The sequence below is a fragment of the Hyperolius riggenbachi genome, chromosome 6 (genome assembly GCF_040937935.1).
Source record: "Hyperolius riggenbachi isolate aHypRig1 chromosome 6, aHypRig1.pri, whole genome shotgun sequence".
NCBI lineage: Eukaryota > Metazoa > Chordata > Amphibia > Anura > Hyperoliidae > Hyperolius > Hyperolius riggenbachi.
The window spans coordinates 138,207,145-138,221,682 of NC_090651.1; the positions used below are offsets into that span (position 1 = coordinate 138,207,145).

General features: G+C 40.3%; 1 protein-coding gene across 1 annotated transcript in view; it reads right to left on the bottom strand.

Moving 5' to 3' along the window:
• Nucleotides 1-438: 438 nt before the first annotated feature.
• The window catches only part of DBT (dihydrolipoamide branched chain transacylase E2), a 43,718-nt gene continuing 29,618 nt past the window's right edge, over nt 439-14,538 (bottom strand). The window contains exons 7-11 of the mRNA XM_068239990.1: nt 10,024-10,190; nt 7,612-7,689; nt 5,349-5,540; nt 5,188-5,259; nt 439-1,467 (exon numbers count right to left, since the gene is read on the bottom strand). Coding sequence (XP_068096091.1) covers nt 1,300-1,467; nt 5,188-5,259; nt 5,349-5,540; nt 7,612-7,689; nt 10,024-10,190 — 677 coding nt within the window. The 3' untranslated portion in view covers nt 439-1,299. The remainder of the gene's footprint in view (nt 1,468-5,187; nt 5,260-5,348; nt 5,541-7,611; nt 7,690-10,023; nt 10,191-14,538) is intronic.

Genomic DNA, 14,538 nt, shown 5'->3' on the forward strand with positions numbered 1-14,538 from the left:
TCTGGACGAGCTGCAGAGATCTACAGCTCAGGTGGGAGACTCTGTCCATAGGACAACTATTAGTCATGCACTGTACAAAGTTGGCCTTTATGGAAGAGTGGCAAGAAGAAAGGCATTGTTAACAGAAAGCATAAGAAGTCCCGTTTTGCAGTTTGCCACAAGCCATGTGGGGGACACAGCAACCATGTGGAAGAAGGTGCTCTGGTCAGATGAGACCAAAATGGAACTTTAGGGCCAAAATGCAAAAAAGAAAGAAAGAAAAGATAAGAAAGCTTTGTCTAACATTTTGCTAGGCATTTATTGGCACCAACTGATCGGCCATTTTCTCTTCATACATCTTCATATGTTGCTGGATACTTTTTAGATGTCTATTTTCTTTTATTACATTATTGATACAGTTCAATGCACAACAAGGAATAAATAAAAAACACAAGCCAGTACATTACCACAATCCCAATTTTATTTAAAACTGCGGTATTAAAAGCATATAGGGGTTCGGAGTGTGTGGCTTCATTATGATAATTTAAAAGTAAAATTACACATTAGCCTAATTACATCAAACACGCACACACACTAATAAGCCCAATCATGTATCAATTGATTTGTATGTAGTGTAACAGTCTGCTTGGGATCTCTCCCTTTAAAAGAGCCCAATCCATTGCAGTGACCTATGACCCCCAACTCGGTTTAACATCACTCATCTGGACACTAATCAACACAACAATCATTGATTTGTTTCACTTTCCTTTCCCTGGATAAACCTATTACTATGGCCGATGTCACTGATGGGTGACAGGCAATAGTTGGAGGACTTCTCACATAAAGCCCATATAGTAATGTAACACAAAGTTATGACACTGCCTTTTTGTAAATGCAAGCTTTATCAAAGTGCATGAACTTCACATTGTTCCTGTCGTCTATGGCAACTAAATGCTTTGACTGAATTGAAGACAAAATCCGAATGGCAGCTATAGAGGAATTGCATCTACTCAGTAAGGCTGCGTTTCTTGCTGAGCCACTTGGGTAACTCCATGGATAGATGGACTGAAAACCTTGCAATTCCAGCCACAACACTACCCAATATGACGTTTTGTTAAAATACTAATTAGTGTCAAATAGAAATATCTTGGTACTGGATAGTTGAGCTGTAACGTGGTGCTTCTGCTGTACACATTTGTCCTTCGGTTGAGAAGGCAGCAGTCACGTTGAAGTGTTCCCGTATGAAAGGGAAATTGATATTTCTGTTCAGGAGGACATGTCCCAATTATTGTAAAAATAGAACGTCTTTGCCCACCCATTTCATTTTAGATCCAGGAGCATGGTGGATGGGTTCTCTAAGTAGGACTTCCAGAGGTTGGAGAATCGAGACATAGTCGCTCCATCGATAATTCTGTGGTCTGCGGACCAGCTGATGTTGATAATGTGCGCTTTTACAACCTGCCCTCTAGAGTCAAACCGTGGAACTACCTGTGTTACAGGAGAGATCAGGCAGTCAGTACTGGAATGCAATATTATACATCACAGACATTAAACACACAAAACATGCTAAGATACAGTTATTAAGATATTTGCCTTTGTTTAACTGACGCTTCGTACACACGCTATATAGAAATTGGTGAAAACAAGCAATGGAGGACGAGTGTCTGATAATTGGGAGCAAGGTGTCGGGTAAACAATAGAGTACACATAGTAGAGTCAATAATCCAGACATGGCAGATGGGGATATAAGCGCACAACCAGAAGTAGTGAGAGATGACTGAAGCAATGAGGAAGTGGTGTGGCGGATGTAAATACATTGAAACTTTCACTGTTGACTGTTGGTATATTAGGTGGCAACTACGATACAACCTTTTTCACCCAATTTTTCCATTTCTATGTAATATAAGAGTGCCTATAGTAAACATTCAATATAGTCACTCAGTTTACTCTTCTACTACATAGATTTGGTAAGATTAGATGAAAAAGATTGGATTTTTAGTGGCCACCTTTTGATCAATAATTGCTGTTTACCATTTGCAGACTGTTTTAAATATGCAGTAGGCAAATATGTGAATTCGGTCAACTAGCTCTATTCATAATTGTATCCCTGTTAATTAAAATATTGCCTTCTGATACAAGCGACATTTCTGAGAAATGCCATTCAAAAGGATTCTCAACTAATAGTGAAAAGACTTAATCAAAATGCCCGAGCCATAGAAGTTACTTGCCACCCAAAACATATGACCCATAACAAAAACCTGTAACTGCTTTAAAAAGGAACTACAGTGAAAATAACGTAAAAAAAAACAACAAAAAAGGCTTCATTTTTACAATTATGTATAAATGATTTAGTGTTTGCCCATTGTAAAATCTTTCCTCTCCGATTTACATTTTGACATTTATCACTTGGTGAAATTTTTACTGCTGGCAGGTGAGGTCAGTGGAAGGAGATGCTGCTTGCTTTGTTTTTATTTCCCACAATGCAACAAGGCTCCCAAAGTGTGATGTCAGAACCATGGTCCTGACATTACACTGTGGGAGGGGGTTCACCACATAAAGAGGGATGAAGTTCAATTCTTGGATACAGTTTCTCTTTAACCATTTACCGCCATCCTAACGTATTAAAAACGTCATGCTTACCGCTATTAACAGCAACATGACGTTTTAATACGTCGCGCATTCCCGCCGCTGCTACCGCCGTGTGTCCGCCGCTACCGCCGCCATTACCGTCGGGATCCCGTGCTGGGTGATTGGGGAAGAGGACCGAACAGTCCTCTACCCAATCGCAGTGCCTGGAGTGAATGGACGTGACCGCGAACAGCGGCTACGTCCATTCACATAAACAGGAAATGTAACAGTTTGATAAAGTGTAAAAAAAAAAAAAAGTGAACACGTCCTATGAGTGTTCACTAGCGCCATCTTGTGGCCAAAAAGTATATTACACCTACAAAATACATACATTTTCAAGTATATACACATCATTAATAAAATTACACTTCCAACCCTCCCCCCCCCCCCCCAAAAAAAACACTTGTAAAAAAAAAAAATCAGCTTAAAAAAAATAAATAAATAGCTGCCTTAGGGACTCAGCTTTTTTTATTCTATATTTTATGGGGGAAAATTAATTTTAATTTATTACATAGGGGCTTGTAATTATGGCCAGAACAAACAGAAAAATAACCACTTATATTTCAAAATAATATACTGTCGCCATACATTGTGGTAGGGACATAATCTAAACGGTTTAATTATCGGGACCACTGGGCAAATAAAACGTGTTTGTTTTATCCACAGGAGAATGTTTAATTTTAAACTATAAAGGCTGAACACTGAGAAATAATGATTTTTTTTCTTTTTTTTCTGTTTTTCTCATTAAAATGCATTTAGAATAAAAAAATTCTTAGCAAAATGTACTATCCACAGAAAGCCTAATTGGTGGCGAAAAAAACGAGGTATAGATCATTTTCTTGTGATAAGTAGTAATAAAGTTATTAGGGAATAAAAGGGAGGAGCGCTGACAACTGAAAATTGCTCTGGTCCGTTAGGATAAAAACCCTTGGGGGTGAACTGGTTAACTCGCAAATCCTTATTTTGGCAGTTAGGGCTCTTTTCCACTGGGAGCATTTTGCGGTCTGATTCCAATCGCTTGTCAAATGCAAAATGCTAGGAGCTTTAAAACTAATGGAAACCGTGCTGCGCTTGCAACACAAGTTTTACAGATTGCGACTGTTGGTCCTATAGCATTTTTTTTTCTAGCGATTAACCTCCTATACAAAGTATAGAAATGCAAGAAAATCACATAGCAATCACAGTGCTATGGAGGTTTTTTTTTTTTGCAATTACATTCCCCCCCCCCCAGCCATTTGTTCCCCCATTGCAAACTGCAATGGTGCCGTATGCCTGTCATTTCGGTAGTAGAAATAGAGAGAAACACGATTGTGCTTTACAGTGGGAAAGGACCTATAAATGAAACAGTAATCACTGGCTCTCTCTCATGGTCATGCAAACAGCAAGGCATCTCTTTTTTCCGCCCATGTTTTCAGGATCTATAGGATTAAAAAGGGGATTAAGAAAGAATTTATACTAACTATGAAAATGAACAACAGGAGGCCCAGCTTTATTATAGCAACACAAAGCTTTTTAAGTACGGAAATGTGGTCTTAAAATGTTACCATGTGCTCCAATCCTTGGCATTCAAAACTTTCATTCCGTCAATGACACTATCAAAACAACAGCTGGAATGTGACTGAACATATTTAGGGACGTAGTATTTATTGTGTAGAGTTAAGCAAGTCTAAACGGCACTATTAACGTTTCTTTAATGAAATTGTCATCTAATACTGGCTAATAATTACAATTTAATAGTGAACAGAGAGGTAAGGTCATCTGGCCAGACAGCAGCACATACCAACTCAAGCACACAGCTAACACAGAAATGTGCTATTCAATGAGGATAGGGCCTCTAGTTATGGATAGCAGTGTCAGAAAATGAACACCAATATCTCCAGATACCAAACTCACTAACCTCCTTTACATTTAAAAGCTACCACCATACAGCAGAGTCTCGGTTATCCGGCACCATGGATTGGCTGATGTGTACTAACCTTTAATCCCAAGGCCCTGTCCCCATGATACCAATTCTTCAAATTTTCAGGTCCCTTGCATTCATCATGGACTTGCACTTTCATATAGTAAACCCATACTGTGGTTCCCATTTGTGCCATGCAGTATGCGAACAGTGAACACTGTTTAAAAATTGTTCGTAGCTCTGTACCCACTGCTGACTATGAATGATTATCTGACAAAGTGATCTGTCATGTGACATTCAAAATGCCCAAGCAACATTGTGCATCTGTCATGTGACATTCAAAATGCCCAAGCAGTATTGTGGATCTTTCATTTATTGTCCCTTCAAGCTGTCATTTGTGTTTTTCATTTTTAAACGATATCTGAAGGATGAGTTGTTCATAGTTAGTTTTGAATGATTTTCCTTCCCGTATGTCCGAAGCTTAACCCAAGTGGACAGTCATTCAGTTTTCTAAAAAGGTCTTAATAGTATTACAGGAGGAAAGAAAGTTTCCTAATTGTACATCATGCCTCTAGGCTGTATAAGATTGGTAAACTTATTTTATATGGATGATAAATGGTGTCTTTCTATACTATGGTACTCAACATTATGAAAACATTTATTTGTGACAATTAACCAACCTGCAATTTTCCAACAGCTCCAATAGCCACTTCTGGAGGTAATATAACAGGCTTGGCATACGTACCTCCAATCTAAGAATGAACACAAGGTATATCAGTTAGTAAGACAGAGGTGTCCTCAAGCTTCACACACACACACAAAGCATGCTGGGATGACTTACTGAACCAATGTTGGATAGTGTAAAAGTGCCCCCTGTCAGGTCAGTAGCGCCCAGCTGCCCAGAGGCACCCAGGCTCTGAAGTCTGTTAAGCTCAGCAGCAATTTCAAAAATACTCCGTACTTGTACATTCTTCACATTAGGTACAATCAGACCTTGGTGTGTATCCATAGCAATACCAATGTTGTGAGAGGCCTACAAAACACAAGCAAAGCACTGTCAGAGTTAAGTTTCTAACCAGGTTGCTGAAAGAGTCAAGTCCACTGGAGAAAATTCAGTTTTTAGTACATTTACTTGGACGGAACTGCATCCTTGCATCTTACCCAATGTAAACTGTAGTAGCGAGTTCTCTACCAGAGTTCCTTCCAAACTCTGTTTCACACACTCTGCTGGGAATATCCCATTACATTGCATTACCAAAACTGCAGCGAGACAAGCAAGATTCCTAATCTGGGGACAGAAAGAGTTGGAACTTTTTTTTAACATTGGTATCCGTGGCTCAGTTTTTCGTCCGGGACAAAAAAAACGTAGCTACGGATACGTTTTTAAAGCAAGTGTGAACCAGCCCGTTTACCTCCTACACCAAAAATTACCCAAATAAAATTTTTTATTGAAAAAAAATAAAATAAAAATATACAATTAAAAAAAAACAAAAACAAAAAAAACAGTTACCTAAGGGTCAGAACTTTTTTTTAAATATGCATGTGAAGATTGTATATTGAACTTTTTTTTTTTTTTTTTTTTTTTACATTTTTTAAAGAGAATCTGTATTGTTAAAATCACACAAAAGTAAACATACCAGTGTGTTAGGGGACATCTATTACCCTCTGTCACAATTTCGCCGCTCCCCGCCGACTTAAAAATAGTCAAAAACAGTTTTAAAAAGTTTGTTTGCAAACAAACAAAATGGCCACCAAAACAGGAAGTAGGTTGATGTACAGCATGTCCACACATAGAAAATACATCCATACACAATCAGGCTGTATACAGCCTTCCTTTTTAATCTCAAGAGATCATTTGTGTGTTTCTTTCCCCCTGCAGCTCACTGAAGAGTTACAAGCTGATTGTTTCTTCTTGCAGACAGCTCTGCCCGGTTGTCTGTAATTCTGCAGTATGTGACTCATCAGTATGTGAACAGAGGATTTATCCAGCTTGTAAAAAATAAGAGAGCAGAGAAAAGATGGCTAATGTAAACAACACACACACACACACACACACAGGGGAGTGTGCATAGAGGGGGCATGCATAGCAGATCACACTGAAGAGTTGGCAGCCTTCCAGACACAGGACGACAAGTCCGACAGGGGAAAGATAAGCTGATTTATTACAGAGATGGTGATAGTAGAAAGTGCTGCAGTAAGCCAGAGCACATAATAATTTAGTTTAGTCTACCATCCTACAGGTTTAGGAACCTGTAGGATGGTAGAAAACAATGACATTTTTGTTACAGAGTCCCTTTAAATTATAAGCTTGTAAATAGTGATGGATGCAAAACTGAAAAAATGCACCTTTATTTCCAAATAAAATATTGGCGCCATACATTGTAATGGGGACATAATTTAACTGGTGTAATAACCGGGACAAATGGGCAAATAAAATACATAGGTTTTAATTATGGTAGCATTATTTTAAAGCTATAATGGCCAAAAACTGAGAAATAATGAATTTTTTTCCATTTTGTTCCTTAATATTCCTGTTAAAATGCATTTAGAAAATAATAATTCTTAGCAAAAATGTACCACCCAAAGAAAGTCTAATTTGTGGTGGAAAAAACAAGATATAGATCAATTAATTGTGATAATTAGTGATAAAGTTATTAGCGAATGAATAGGAGGTGGAAGTTGCTTGGATGCATAAGGTGAAAAATACCCGCGGGCTGAAATGGTTAAGGGGACGCAAATGAACTTATTTGTATTTTTTATATGACACTAACTTGGAGTAAAACTCAACAACACATTTCTATTAAGTCCAATCAATATACAAATAATTAACACTATTTTGCCTCTTTAGAAATCACAGTTGATCCAAAAGAAGGTAAAACCCTTTGAAAAGTAGGACCCAACATTGTACTATTATTGCATACTGTACACACCAAATGTACTGCTGGAGACAGTACACTAAACTATGTACAATCCCCAATACCTTGCTACACGCACATTCTATCAATTATTTTACATTCACTATGTTCCATTCCATGCCAGAAACATATACGCTCTGTTTTAGTAAGTTTAAATGAATAGTAAAATGCACTGGATTTAATACCTACTTTATAAGTGATATTCTGACAGTTTTCATCTACTGAGGCATTGAGGATCGGATACTGCAGTAAACCAAGACTAGCAGCCTGCAGGAAACAAAAATATAATCAATACTAGTGTTATCTTTACCTCTACTGTCCTAATCATGATCAGAACTGTAATTTTAGTCATTTCTTTGCAAATGCGTACAACAACATATAGGGAGTTTTCAGTTTTAAACGAAATGAAGCTCCACTGTTTTGATTCATATAATAGAGAAAATAGCATTCATGGATGAATATGTGAACATTTCAGGATGAAACTATCATAACAGGAGACATGAAAAATGTGTTATATTGGGATTGATGTTTCCTACACGGATTATCCAGTAGTCACATAGAAATCCAGTAGCAAACGGTGTATGGATTCCTTCTTTTGTTCACAGTGGCAACTGACAAAGAGCACAGCTGTGGATACAAACAGTTGCTGCTCTTATTAGCAGATCTTCCATATAATCCCCATTTTTCTGATTGACAGTTTCTGATCAGCAAAACACCCTGGGTGGATGTATTGGGGAGGGGGAAATCACTAAGTGTATACTATGCTTTAGTAAGTAACTTATCCATATGAGAAGTTTGCAATGCAATTAAAAAAAAAAAAAAACACCTTTGAATGCACAGAATTTCTATACCAGACTGCTAACGGACTTCAAAAGTTTAAGAGTCCAAATTTTCATGCACTACTAGCCAAAGCTTACATTTTAGGTAAACAATTAAGCAAAAATTATACTTGCACCAGTAATCACTCGCTCAAGAAGCTTTAGGAAGGGAGCCTCGCTCATTCTTGTAACACTGTGGGTAGTTTTTTTTAGTTTGGTTTTCTAGCGAACAGGTGAGCAAGGTGTTCTTCAAATGCTTTGATGCTTAGGCCACATAATTTATATATTGGTCTCATTTGACCAATACTGAACACCCTTTGACATTTGGCTTCAGGATCTTCAAAGTACTTTTTGGCACAGCTCAATCAAAACTCAATGTGGCCAAAAAAAAAAAACCAAAAAAAAAAAACCTCAATGTGGCCATTCTTCAGGAGCCAAGAAGCAGGAAGCAGAAAACAAGAAGTTTTTCAAGTCATTCGATTCATCTATGTTGGGGGTAACTTACCCAGATTACTACATATTTACACCCTAGACAAGCAAGACCAATTGTTTAGGGCAGTGCTGTCCAACTTTGCGGGCATGGAGGGCGGTTTTTTTTTTCAGGTCACATGGTGGAGGGCCGGCAGACCGAAACAATCTAACCCCCCCCTCCACCCAAAAAAAAAATCTAGCAGCAGATTTCCCCACAAAATGCTATTGGAGTGATAGCAGTTTCCCCACAAAGTACAACCAGATTGGCAGCAGATTCTCCACAAAATGCACTCAGGGCTGGTGCACACAGAGCGGCTTTTTCAGCGTTTCTGGATCCGCTTGGTCAATGTATCTCAATGGGGTGGTGCACACCAGAGCGGTAGGCGTTTTGCAAAAACGAAAAATGCTGAGGTGAGGCATTTTTTGGATTTCGGATGCGTTTCTGCCTCAATGTTAAGTATAGGAAAAACGCAAACCGCTCTGAAAAACGCCTGTTCAGAGCGGTTTTGCCGGCGTTTTTGTTACAGAAGCTGTTCAGTAACAGCTTTACTGTAACAATATATGAAATGTACTATACTGAAATCCGCTGCAGCAATCCGCAAAACGCTAGCAAAACGCCATAGAAAAATAAGAAAAAGCGTTTCAAAATCTGCTAGCATTTTGCGGATCTGCTAGCGGTTTTTGGTGTGCACCGGCCCTCAGATTGGCTGTAGATTTCCCCACAAAATACACAGATTGGCTGCAGATTTACCCACAAAATATGTTCAGATTGGCTACAGATTTACCAATAGGTGTTGCAACCGCATCGGGGCCCTTGGGCCAGAGGGGCCCCGAAGGGCCCTCCCTCGACTACAGTATTAGCTCTCTATTGGTCGTGTGCTCATAATAATCACTTCTATTGATACTTTGAATAGTGATAATCATTAAACTGATCCCCATTCCCTTCTTGCACCTCTGACACTGTAGTTGCCATTGTCAGGTTTTGGTGCGCCATATCAGTTATGTATGAGTGCTTGGGGGCCCCATTGTAAAACTTGCATCGGGGCCCACAGCTCCTTAGCTATGCCACTGACAAAAGTTGCACCTCTTTCCCACCAACCTCCACTCACATGCGTTACGTCTGCTGCACAATGATTCTCTCTCACACAAGGAAGATTGTATGAATTGTCATTTCAGATTCCTGGTTAAGAAACCAAGACAGCGAGCCTTTCCTGCACAGCATAACACTCCAGGCTTTCTAAAAGTGCCAAAAAAACTCTTCTCACACGAATATTGTACCACCAGAGTTTTCAAAGGACTTTCGTAACCTTACCTTGAGGAAGAAAGGCATGAACGACAAGCGGATCCCTCGTGATTCCGCTACTGACTTTAGTCCCTCTCTCAGCTGGACGAGTGCAGTCATGTCAATTTCATCACAGTATCCAAAGTGAGGGATCTTTAGTGCTGCAGACATGGTCTTCACCATAGCTTTATGGAACCCTGATCAGTAAATAAAGCAATACTTTAAAAAATAAACGTGGGAGAAAAAAAAAAAGTGTAGGAGGGGGGGGGGGGGGAACACATTCGGCCCGCGGGCCTTAGTTTGAGGACTACTGATCTATAGTATCCAGAAGGCTTCCTCTTTTTAGGCAAATTTGTGTTAAACATGTGTTTAGCTCTAGTTTCCTAATGCAAGAGCTGCACCGAGTAGGCGCTTGTTACTCACTTTCAACACATGGACTAGTCCACTAACCACTAGATCACCAAACTTAGACACTCGCATATCCCAGTCTTGATTAGAAATTCTGAGTAACAATTATGTTTTACATGCTTGCATGTAAAGCAAAGAAAACAAGATTGTCTACAATGTCTATAGAATACAGGGCAGGCCTGGGGTACTGCTTTTTTCTCATCAACAGTAGACCTTCACTATAAGTAGTTAGGATTAGCTATCCTCATCTGAACTATAGGACATACTAAGGGTCTGGGTCTGAGGATCTATAACTCAAGAGCCTATAGGCCCAGAAGACCTGATGAATGAAATTCTACCCCTCAGGATGTCACGCCATAGGTCACACGCCCTATACGCTACTGTAATAAAACACATAAAAAAAAGGTATGCTGAAATAAATTAATGTGTACAAAAAAAATTAAAAACATCCGTCGCTTCTCCCCTGTTACTACCTGCCACCCACCTCTTCCACCACACAGGCCAGTATTTGACGTTGACTAAGATGTGAAGTATTCCTTGTTATGGCTTTTATCCACTGCCAATAAACACAACAAAGCAATGGACGGAAGGTGCACGTGCTTTTTCTTTTTGTATATGCTACGGCCAGAACCCGAAGTTTGGCCACTTCTAGTTCTGGCCGGCCACTTCGGGTTCTGGCCGGCCAATGTGCGAAGTGGCCGCTGCAGCCAATGTGAGAAATGGAATTATTCCTGTAACATTAATGTATCTTCTGGCCGCAGCACAGCGGCCAAATGTATCACAACTTAGTTAATTTAATGCAATTAAGCCGGCGGCAATGTAACAGATCAAGCCGCCGGCTTTTTCTCTGCCTGCCTCCCTCTCCTCCCCCCCCCCCCCCCCCCCCCGCGCCTCTCTCTCGCTCTCTTATGGGCAGCCGGTGGGGACACAGCCTCCCCGCTCTGCTTTCCTGGCGCGAGGCAGAGCAAAAGCCGGCGGCTTGATCTGTTACATTGCCGCCGGCTTAATTGCATTAAATTAACTAAGTTGTGATACATTTGCCCGCTGCGTTGCGGCCAGAAGATACATTCATGTTATAGGAATAATTCCATTTCTCACATTGGCCGCAGCGCAGCGGCCACTTCGCACATTGGCCGGCCAGAACTAGAAGTGGCAAAACTTCGGGTTCTGGCCGTAACATATACATGATTTGATGCCCTTCTTCTTCCTCTACAACGTAGCACACGTCCCAGTGAGATGGCAGCAGGAATGCTACTTATGTGGTGAGAGAATTGCTTTTTGTACTTTCTCAGTTCATATGCCTTGATGATACTGAGAGTGCCGCACTACTTCTTGAATACAGAATTAAATAAATTAAATCAATGTTGATGTAACCATGCATTACAAAAGCCAGTACAACTAGAACCGCCTACTTTTTAAAAAAGGAAAAAAATAAATTCAATATAAGATACTTATCTCAGTAGAGCAGCCTTTCTCAATCTCTTTCACCTGGAGGAACCCCGCAAACATTTGGAATTACAAGGAACTCCTGCAAACAAATTTTTAATCTCGTGGAACCCCTGCATTTATTTTTCTGGAGGCATGGTCTTTAAAAGTAGGTGAGGCTGTTCATTTCACTACCTCCTACTATACTGCTACTCATACTATGCTCATTATTATTCTGACCCCCAATTTAAAGCTTCTTTTTACAGTACCCCCTATTATAATGTGCTCTATTATACTTCCTCCACGATGGGGGAAAATGCCAAGGAACCCTTGCAGAGTCCTCAAGGAACCCTGGGGTTCCAGGGAACCCTGGTTGAGAAAGACTGCAGTAGAGGGATCTGAATAATCCAGAGGTTTCCCCCAGCACTCCTTGACCACATTGATCAAACCAGCACTGGGACCCTCTGAACATATTCAATAAGAGCTTGTCAAACATGGTCATGCGGCTGCAAAGCTTGCCAGGACCCTCTTCATGGCCATGCTCCTGTCTGAGTACAAGCGCAGCCGCACTATGCATGCGCAAATAATGCTTGTGCAGTAGCACAGAGCCACTAGTGCAAGGCTTTTCCCTCCATAAAAGAGCACCTTTGAGCTACTGTACAGGCCATACTTGTGCTTGCGCAATGCAAACACTCCTACACAGACAGGAGTACAGCCGCAATGAAGTAGAGGATCCCAGGGAGCATTGGTGGGGTGGATGAGGATTGGAGAAGCCTCTAGATCATCAAAAGGCTTCCCTCTACTGAGGTAAGTACAGTATATTACTTTGGCTGCTACTATATAGCCATTACGCTTTATTATGAACTGATTTTAATGTATCTTGTTATTGTATATATGCACCTTATGTATTGCACTCTTGCACGTAGCACTAAGTCCCTTGAAAAAGCTACCTCTTGGTAGTAAAACATGTCGGGTTGTAGGTGGGGGTAGTGTATATACAGGTCCTTCTCAAAAAATTAGCATATTGTGATGAAGTTCATTATTTTCTGTAATGTACTGATAAACATTAGACTTTCATATATTTTAGATTCATTACACACACAACTGAAGTAGTTCAAGCCTTTTATTGTTTTAATATTGATGATTTTGGCATACAGCTCATGAAAACCCAAATTTCCTATCTCAAAAAATTAGCATATTTCATCCGACCAATAAAAGAAAAGTGTTTTTAAAACAAAAAAAAGTCAACCTTCAAATAATTATGTTCAGTTATGCACTCAATACTTGGTCGGGAATCCTTTTGCAGAAATGACTGCTTCAATGCGGCGTGGCATGGAGGCAATCAGCCTGTGGCACTGCTCAGGTGTTATGGAGGCTCAGGATGCTTCGATAGTGGCCTTAAGCTCATCCAGAGTGCTAGGTCTTGCGTCTCAACTTTCTCTTCACAATATCCCACAGATTCTCTATGGGGTTCAGGTCAGGAGAGTTGGCAGGCCAATCGAGCACAGTAATACCATGGTCAGTAAACCATTGACCAGTGGTTTTGGCACTGTGAGCAGGTGCCAGGTCATGCTGAAAAATAAAATAAAGCTTTTCAGCAGATGGAAGCATGAAGTGCTTCAAAATCTCCTGATAGCTAGCTGCATTGACCCTGCCCTTGATAAAACACAGTGAACCAACACCAGCAGCTGACATGGCACCCCAGACCATCACTGACTGGGGCTACTTGACACTGGACTTCAGGCATTTTGCCATTTCCCTCTCCCCAGTCTTCCTCCAGATTCTGGCACCTTGATTTCCGAATGACATGCAAAAGTTGATTTCATCCGAAAAAAGTACTTTGGACCACTGAGCAACAGTCCAGTGCTGCTTCTCTGTAGCCCAGGTCAGGCGCTTCTGCTGCTGTTTCTGGTTCAAAAGTGGTTTGACCTGGGGAATGCGGCACCTGTAGCCCATTTCCTGCACACACCTGTACACTGTGGCTCTGGATGTTTCTACTCCAGACTCAGTACACTGCTTCCGCAGGTCCCACAAGGTCTGGAATCGGTCCTTCTCCACAATCTTCCTCAGGGTCCGGTCACCTATTCTCGTTGTGCAGAGTTTTCTGCCACACTGTTTCCTTCCCAGACTTCCCACTGAGGTGCCTTGATACAGCACTCTGGGAACAGCCTATTCGTTCAGAAATTTCTTTCTGTGTCTTACCCTCTTGCTTGAGGGTGCCAATGATGGCCTTCTGGACAGCAGTCAGGTCGGCAGTCTTACCCATGATTGCGGTTTTGAGTAATGAACTAGGCTGGGAGTTTTTAAAAGCCTCAGGAATCTTTTGCAGGTGTTTAGAGTTAATTAGTTGATTCAGATGATTAGGTTAATAGCTCGTTTAGAGAACCTTTTCATGATATGCTAATTTTTTGAGATAGGAATTTTGGGTTTTCATGAGTTGTATGCCAAAATCATCAATATTAAAACAATAAAAGGCTTGAACTACTTCAGTTGTGTGTAATGAATCTAAAATATATGGAAGTCTAATGTTTATCAGTACATTACAGAAAATAATGAACTTTATCACAATATGCTAATTTTTTTTAGAAGGACCTGTATATACAGTATGTATGTATAACCATACAACGTTAGTGTGTTTGTAGGTTTCATCCTACTAAGACTTTACTTATCAGAGAACCACTGACTTTGTTGTTTCAGTTCTTTTTGGGTTGT